Here is a 9,146-nt window from a genome sequence, read left to right on the forward strand (position 1 = left end):
TCCTGTCAGTCACATGCCAGGTAAGGCCAGAGATGAGAATTAAGTATCCTTCCTTCCTACATCCTTTTGCGGCCCACCCTCTGACTCCACCATCCCCACCAACCACAGAGCCTGGCACACTCCAGGCCACAGTCAGAGGAAGGAGAGTAGGGAGACCGGAGCTCCCTGGGGGAGCCAAGGCTCCGGGCTGTACCCTCCCCTCCCACCAGGCTGAGGTTGGTGATTAGCCGGGTTAATTATATCCAAGCCATTTCCGATTGGCACAAGCCCACCCACCCACAGAGCTGCCCAGAGGCGTGAGGGCCTGGCCCAGGGTCAGGATGCTAGGGCGCCAACTACCCTGGGAGGGGTCTGGACCCCTGCAATGGTCAGATGGAGGGTAGAGGTCCTCCCCTCTCCAGGACCTCCTTCTCTGTCCCTCACCCCAAGTCTCCTTCTCATTACTTCCTACCCCTATCCTCCTTTTGGCTCACCCCCACACAAACCCCATTCCCTCCCCTCCCTTCCTCTCTCCCCCCAAGGTCTGGAATGAAATCATGGGGCTCTGAGTTCCGCACGAGGCACCGACATAAACACTCTGATTGGGGCTAATTATAAGGGCCAGGTTGGGAGGCTGGAGCCTTCAGAAAACTTGGCTTTCAAACAAAGGGCCCAGGGCTCAGCCCCCAGCCCACGCCGGCTCCTCTCCAGGCTAAAGAATAGGACAGTCCCAGGCCATAGGCAGTCCTCTCTAAACCCAATCAGTGGCCTGTGATCTTGTTCCATGTCCTGGGTCCTATCTTGTCCTTTCTTGGTTGCTGTCACTTTGGTCCTTCCCGGCCCTGAATCCCAGGGCCTTCCCAGGTGGCCTGGACCAGCCACAAGCTTACAGTGGAAGGCCAGGCAGCTGGGGAGAGGCTCTCAGGCTGTGAGTTTGGGGACAGGGCTGAGCAGAGGGAAGGGGGGAGGCGCCGGGGAAGCCAGCTGTGACAGCCCTAACCCTAATTAGCCAGCTTCAAAGCCGGCCAGAGAGAGAGCCGGCGCGTGTGTGTGCCCTGCTCACTCAGGCGGGTAAGACATTTCTGTCCTAATCAGAGAAGAGAGAGGGAGAAAACCGCTGCCCACCTCCACCCTGGGCATCCTCTAGATCGTGAGCAGGTACCCCGAGTCAGGTAGAGCAAGTGGGAGCACAGGAAATCATTCTATTTTGTTAAAACTACCTGTAACTGTAAGTCCAAAAGCCCTCAAGAGATGCACGTCCTTTGATCCAGTGATTCCATTTTTAGGAATTTATCCTAAGTATAGAAGATTGCTACAACTTATCGAGCTTCTACAATGTTAGCTCTTTACATGCATCATCTGACCCAATCTTCACCACGACCTTGCCAGACAGGTACTATCACCTTTTTAACAGATGAGGACTGAGTCTCAGAGGTTAGGAGACATCCACAAGGGCTCACAGCTGGCACTGTGTCATGCCAACACCTGTAACTCCCCACACACGTCTGTCTCTTTCTCCTTTTCTCTCTCAACTATAAAAGTCTTATATGTTTATTACACTGTGTTTCATCTTGATACCTGCAGGAGAGACAGGATCTAGAGAATAATCTGGTTTGGGAGTGTTTCTGATTTTGTAGGTCTGATGGTTTGCCCTCCAGAGCCCCCCTTTTCCATAGCAGAGGGAATTACAGATGGAAAGGGGGACACTGGGGTCTGAGAAGGTGAAGGCTGCCCCAGTGATAAGACTGGATAATGTCTAAACCAGGGATTGAAAAATCAGCCTGGGGGCAAGATGGGGGAGCAGATGTGCACAGAAAGACAGATCATACACCCTCTGTCAGTTCAGTTCAGTTGCTCAGTCATTGCTCTTTGCGACCCCATGAATCACAGCACGCCAGGCCTCCCAGTCCATCACCATCTCCTGGAGATCACTCAAACTCATGTCCGTCGAGTCAGTGATGCCATCCAGCCATCTCATCCTCTGTCGTCCCCTTCTCCTCCTGCCCCCAATCCCTCCCAGCATCAGGGTCGTTTCCAATGAGTCAACTCTTCGCATGAGGTGGCCAAAGTATTGGAGTTTTAGCTTCAGCATCAGTCCTTCCAATGAGCAACCAGGACTGATCTCCTTTAGGATGGACTGGTTGGATCTCCTTGCAGTCCAAGGGACTCTCAAGAGTCTTCTCCAACACCACAGGTCAAAAGCATCAATTCATTGCTCAGCGTTCTTCACAGTCCAGTGCTCACATCCATACATGACCACTGGAAAAACCATAGCCTTGACTAGATGGACCTTTGTTGGCAAAGTAATATCTCTGCTTTTCAATATACTATCTAGGTTGGTCATAACTTTTCTTCCAAGGAGTAAGTGTCTTTTAATTTCATGGCTGCAGTCACTATCTGCAATGATTTTGGAGCCCAAAAAGATAAAGTCTGACACTGTTCCCACTGTTTCCCCATCTCTTTCCCATGAAGTGATGGGACCAGATGCCATGATCTTAGTTTTCTGAATGTTGAGTTTTAAGCCAACTTTTTCACTCTCCTCTTTCACTTTCATCAAGAGGCTTTTTAGTTCCTCTTCACTTTCTGCCATAAGGGTGGTGTCATCTGTGTATCTGAGGTTATTGATACATGCAAAATTGTTTTCACTGAAGTCTGGCCATTGTTTCCCAGGAGAATGTCCAAAGATAATGCAGTTTCTCAGAGGAGTCAGTGGCCCTGGAAGTTTAAGATTCATTTCAAGATGAGGAGACTATGTCTGGAGAAGGAAGGGACCTACTACAGTGAGTAGTGAGTTTACCAAAGGGACAATGCCTTGGAAATGGTAGGAACTTGGGCTCTGCTCCCCCAGACATGTTCCCCAGGGCACCCCAGAACAGCATCTCCCCAATTCCAGAATCCAGCCCAGGTCTAGGATCTCAACAGCCTCTTGGAGAGCTTTTTGGAATGATCTAAATTACAGATTCCACTGATTCTCACTCTTTGGGGATGTTCAGAAGAATTTTGTCTTGGAAAACCTTAAGTGTTCTTTTCTAAGGCACTTTAAAGGACAAAGAATTTGTAGGGAAAGGAAGCATCTTTAGGAGAGGAGTCTGTGATGGCGGGATTCTCATCAGTGAAGCAGGGGAGCCTGGAGGACCAAGCACTGTTGCTGCTTTGTGGGAGGGCGTGCGAGAAGGAGGGCCGGTAGAAAGCTGCTGTGGTCTGACACCTGCCCAGGCCTGGGGGGCTCGGGTGAAGGGCTTTCTTACTTGGCCCTTGATTCTCCACCAAAGTCACCCTCTTCCAGAGGGAGGGACCAACCCACGCACAAGGGGTTGAGGGAGACCCAGAAATCTAAGAGAACAGACCTGGGGATCATGAGTTTAACTAGGTTTTCCCAGCTAAGGAGTGGAGACAGATCTCTCTCCAGCAGTGGCAGTGAGCTCAAGCGGTTCACTTATGGGTCTCTGCTCCACGGCACTTTTGTCCTCTAAATCCTGTACACCAGCAGTCCCCAAGCTTTGTGGCACCAGGGAACAATTTTCATGGAAGACAAGTTTTCCATGGACCAGGGTGGGGTGGGGGAGGATTTGGGGATGATCTGAGCACAAGACATTTATGGTACACTTTATTTCTATTTATTCCAGCAGCTCCACCTCAAACCATCAGGCATTAGATCCTGGAGGTTGGGGACCCCTGCTCTACACCCTCACTGTAAGAGTTGTTTCATTAGACCAAGGAGAGCAGCCAGAGAGAAAGTTCCCCACTTTCCCTAAGGTAATTCAGTCTTCGGCTACCCCTCTGGAGAAGGGAAGGGCATCTAAGAGAGGTATCCTTTCCTAGCGAGGCAATTATCTTATTATCTATCCTCTCTCTAGCTGTAAAACCTATTTTTCCAGTTTTCTCAGGTTCTTTTCCCTCCATTCGCAGACTTTGAGGGAGGAGGGTTGAGAAGGATCTTTACCAAAATTCCTTCCTTCCCACCGGGCTCCGGAAAGAAAAAGGTAATTGTTGCTAGTCTACCATCCCCTCCTGCCCTCAGCATGAGGGCCCACTGACAAGTGTACCCAGGATACAGGGGGCTGGGGTCTAGGAGGCAGAGGAGGCTTTTCCCAAATCTTCAGCAAAGACCAGCACTCCTCTTCCCACTGGGCTCCAGCTCAGCCACTGGAAATCACCCTCCCCCCATCCCCCCTTTCGCAAGCTTTGGCCATTCTTTCCGGGAGAGGCGCTCACAATTTGTTTGTAATTTAACTCTTTCCTGCAGCCTTTGTGGGGTTCCTTTAGAATCTTGCAACAAATGGAGCTACAGGGTGGTGCCACCTCCCTGGCCTGCTTCTTTGATAATGGAAGCTGACTCCCCATTGGGACTTCACACATATCATCATTTGAGAAACGGCTAATTTTAACTTATAACATGGGCCACTGCTACAGATCATCTAGGGGAGGGTTATATATTTTGGAAAGGGGGTTTTTCTGAAATCCCCAGGCTTCATTCAATTCCAAACAAAGCCCCACATACGTGTTCAATTACCACCAAACATTTCCAGATCCCTTCCCCCAACATAAACCAACATACGCCAACACTTCGAACTAGGGGTTCTAACTTACTTTCTCCCTTGTCCCAAAGACTGCCAACAAAGGGTGTTAAGGCACCATTTTCCCTACCACCATTTAGCTAAAAAAGCAAGATGGAACTGGGAACCTCTTCTCCATCCTAGCCCCAACCAACCAGGTCAGGGGGAGATGGAAGGAGGAGGTGTGGTTTGGTTAAACTAATAAAATGTTACAACCCTGTTAAATACAATTAAAGGGCTAGATCTCTAGAAGATAATTAAATGCACTTTATTATGATGATTATTAGCTTTTAATTTGCACTATTATCAAGACACAGGAGATGGTGAAAAGTTGAGTTATGGGGGCAAACTTGTTTCACCCCACCCCTTGGTCTTCAAATCAATCCATTGGAATTAAAATTCTAAAATACTTCAAATATTTGGTTGAGGGAAATGATGTGTATTGGTAACTGCAATTCTCATACCAGCATGAATGATACTTTAAGAAGAGGCTTGACTTTTATTTGGGGGGGGGGGGGGTGTAGGGGGAAGACAGAAAACATCTGTTATAAACATTCTATCAATCTTGTGATGTAGAATGTCATGTAAACACTCAACCCCATCCCCAGTCACAAAGAGCCTGCCCAGAGCCTGCGTCCAAAGCAAAGATACCCACTTCTCCCCTCCCCTCCCTTTTCTGGGCAAGTTTGAAAAGAAATCAGTCTTTTGTCAAAGAAAAACTAAAAATCCCACCAGCCCATCCTCCAACCCAACCCATTTTATTGCTTTTTGAAAAAAAAAAAAAAAACCCACACGGAACACACAAACCACCCCACAAAAGGCTAACCTGGATGCCAGAGGAAATATTCAGTTGGGGGGTGGGGAGTGGGGGAATAGCAGGCGTGGAGCAGACAGCAGGGGAAAGGACAGAGATGCAAGGATATCTCCAGACCTCCACACAGGCCAACTTGATGATGCTCCCCCTAAAAATGGAGGCAGTCAAGATCCGTACTCAATGTAGTGAGCTGGGGGTGGGGGGTTGTTTCAAAACACACACCACAAAGCACTTTCTGCCCACTCCAAGAGCACAGGGCAGCGAGTCGAAAAGAAGAAAAAAAAGAAGAAAAGTCAGAAGAGAAAGATCTTCCTGCCGGCAGCGGGGTGGGCCTGGGATGGGCCTGGGATGGGGGTGTGTGGAGGCCATTCCTCACTCGATCTCCGTCCTCTCCTCACCATCCCACCCGTCGGTTCGGGTTGGATTTTTTTTTTTTTCCTCCACGTCTTCATCTCCGATGGGAGGTTTCCAAAGACGAGTGAAGGAGACAGCACATGTGAGGAGAGAAAGGGGGAATGGGAAATCGAAACAAAACGAATCCAAGTCTTGTTCAAAACTATCCAACAGCTTCCATAGGCCCGGCGTCAGTGAGAAAGCTCACAGATTTGGCTTGAGAAGTTGAATGTGCCAACTCCTCAGAGCCAACACCTCTTCCAGCAGGCCCGGCCCTGTCAAAGGGATGGTGTTTGAAAGGGCCCTGAAGAAAGGAGAGAACCCCTCAGCTCCCCCACCCCTACTCCTCAGGCCCTGGCGCCCTCGCCCTCCCCCCTCCCCTTTTTTTCTTTTAAATACAAAATATATAATTAAATTTACAAAGACTATTTACAGTTTTAATTACAAACCTGGTGGGGCTGTTGGGCAGTTTTCTTTTTTTAAAAAGCGACCTAAAAAGGAAATGGTTTCGATTGTTCTTTATTTAAAAAAATAAAATAAGGAGTCTGTAGGAGCCCCCGCCCCACCCCCTCCCCGCGGGCGGTGAGCGTGCGGTGCGGGCCCGGCCGGGGACGCGGCGCACAAGCGCCGGGCTCACACGGTGGTCTCGCCGTGCCGGCTGTTGGTGAGACGGGTGTAGAACTTCCTCCACGAGTGCAGCGTCTTGCCGGACCAGATCCAGAAGCCCGACGTGATGCCCACGATGAGCGTCATGAGGTATTTGATCATGTAGACGGTGAAGTCGGGAGACATGCGCGGCGTGTAGTGCGCCGGGCACGGGATGGCCAGGCTCTTGCAGTGCTGGCTCACCCACGAGCGCTCCCAGTGCTCTCGGAAGGCCTGCTCGTAGAAGTAGCAGGCGATGACGATGGTGGCGGGCACCGTGTAGAGCACCGAGAAGACGCCGATGCGCACCATCAGCCGCTCCAGCTTCTCCGTCTTGGTACCGTCGTGTTTCATGATGGTACGGATGCGGAAGAGGGACACGAAGCCGGCCAGGAGGAAGGACGTGCCTATGAACAGGTACACGAAGAGCGGCGCCAGCACGAAGCCCCGCAACGGGTCCAGGCTATTGAGGCCCACGAAGCACACGCCGCTCAGCAGGTCGCCGTCAATCTGGCCCATAGCCAGGATCGTGATGGTCTTGACGGCGGGCACGGCCCACGCGGCCAGGTGAAAGTACTGCGAGTTGGCCTCGATGGCCTCGTGGCCCCACTTCATGCCGGCCGCCAGGAACCAGGTGAGCGACAAGATGACCCACCAGATGGAGCTGGCCATGCTGAAGAAATAGAGCATCATGAAGAGGATGGTGCAGCCCTCCTTCTTGGTGCCCTGCACCACCGTGCGGTAGCCGTCCTCGGAGAAGCGCTCGTTACACACCACGCGCTCCTGGAGCACGAAGCCCGCGATGTAGGCCACCGACACCATGGTGTAGCAGCCGGACAGAAAGATGATGGGCCGCTCGGGGTAGCGGAAGCGCTGCATGTCCACCAGGTACGTGGTGACGGTGAAGAAGGTGGAGGCGCAGCACAGCACGGACCAGGTGAGGATCCAGAGGCGCGCAAAGCGCGTCTCCTCCTGTGAGAAGAACATGGAGCCATCCGGCCGCGCCGGCTCGCAGGGAGCCGCGCAGTCGCGCTCGCCCAGGAACTTGTAGCTGAGATAGGACGGCACCTTGAGGACGCGCGGACAGTGAAACGGGTGCTCCAGCGTGGCATAGCGCGGGGGCGAGCCGCCGCCACCCGGGCCGCCCGGGGTGCCCCCCGCACCCGGCTGCAGGCCCGGCGGCGGCGCGGTGGTGAGAAGCGCTGGCGCGCCGTCCTCCGAGTGGTTCTGGCCCACGCAGATCTGCTCCGCGCCGTGGCGAGGGAAGTGCTCGCAGCGCAGGCGCTCCGGCCACTGGAAACCGAACTTGTTCATGAGCGCCTCGCAGCCCTGGCGCGCACGCTCGCAGATGGAGCGGCACGGCGGGATGGCCTGCTCCAGCACGGTGCACACGGGCGCGTACATCGAGCACAGGAAGAAGCGCAGTTCGGGCGAGCACTGCACCTTTACCAACGGGTAGAACTGGTGCACCTCCAGTCCGGCGTCCTCTTGGTTCGTGTGGCCCAGAAGGTTGGGCATGATGGTCTGGTTGTAGGCGATGTCCGTGCACAACGGGATGGAGATGGGCTGGCAGAAGCCGTGGTCCGGGATGGATATGCCCTTCTCTCCGTGGAATTGGGCCGGCCCGGCGGCGGGCAGTAGCAGCAGCGGCAGCAACAGGCGGGGCAGGGCGCTGCGGGGCCGCATGCTGGCCGCCGCCCCCCACTCGGCTCCCGGGCGCCCCCCCGCCCCCGCCCCCAGCCCGGAGACCGCGCGCCTTCCCCGCCGCCTCCTCGCCGCGGCCGCCGCCTCCCGTGCCTCTTTGCAAACTTTGCTCGCGGCTGCCGAGTTGGGGAGGCCGGGCGGGGGAGGGGGGCGGCGCGCCTGCCCGCTAGCTCGCCGAGGTCGGACTGAGCCGCCGGAGACACAGCGCGCGGCTTGCCCTCTCTTCTCCTCTTCCTCCTCCTCTCGCCTCTCCCCTCCCTTCTCCGCCCAGCGACTCCTTTGTGCCTTCCTCCAGCCCTCACCTCGGCCTCTCCGATCCCAATTAGTCGGTTTCAAGGGGGCCCCCGCCGGCGGCCCCGCCCTCTCCTCAGCCCCCCAAAAAAGGGATCCTTGAAACCGCCCCGTCGAGCTCTAAGCACCATCCCAAAATGTTCTCTCGGCCAATGAGATTTAAACCCGAGGACCAGCCCCGAGGGCTGGATTGGTCAACCACAACATAATGAGATCAGAAACCAGATGCCAACAAAACTTTCCCCCCTCCTTTTGCTTTTTAAAGAGACAAGCTATTATTATATTAAGGGCTTTTTGCTCAACACGGGATTTCTCTGTAGTCTCGGCGGCAAGATTCGGAGACACACGTTCCTCAGAACTGCGGAGGTCCGCGTCACTCAGCCCTGGATCACTCTTTTTCCCGGGGCCACAGAGCTCTAGGGGTAGAGCCCCTTTAAATTCGTGCCTCCGCGCCTGCTCCTCGAACCCCTCTTATTTCAGTCCAAGTTTTCAGAACAAGTAAAAAAAAATTGTTTAAGGGAGAGATTTTTTAAAAATTAGCTAACAGTTTACAAAGACGCTTCTCTCAGCCCATTTTCATGGCATCCAGACAAAAGTTTCACGTCGCTCTATATGTAGGAGTTTGCCTCGCTCCTCCCTCTACTACTGCTGCTGCTGTCACTTCAGTCGTGTCCGACTCTGTGCGACCCCAGAGACGGCAGCCCACCAGGCTCCCCCGTCCCTGGGATTCTCCAGGCAAGAACACTGGAGTGGCTTGCCATTGC

The 9,146-nt window shown here is 53.5% G+C and overlaps 1 protein-coding gene across 1 annotated transcript; it reads right to left on the bottom strand.

The window, feature by feature from the left end:
• Positions 1-4,780: 4,780 nt before the first annotated feature.
• FZD2 (frizzled class receptor 2) lies at positions 4,781-8,815 on the bottom strand. The gene has a single exon (XM_040245131.1). It carries the CDS (start codon positions 8,071-8,073, stop codon positions 6,376-6,378), a length of 1,698 nt encoding a protein of 565 aa, XP_040101065.1. The 5' UTR covers positions 8,074-8,815; the 3' UTR covers positions 4,781-6,375.
• Positions 8,816-9,146: the final 331 nt, after the last annotated feature.

This window comes from Oryx dammah, unplaced genomic scaffold (assembly GCF_014754425.2).
Source record: "Oryx dammah isolate SB20612 unplaced genomic scaffold, SCBI_Odam_1.1 HiC_scaffold_8, whole genome shotgun sequence".
NCBI classification, from domain to species: domain Eukaryota; kingdom Metazoa; phylum Chordata; class Mammalia; order Artiodactyla; family Bovidae; genus Oryx; species Oryx dammah.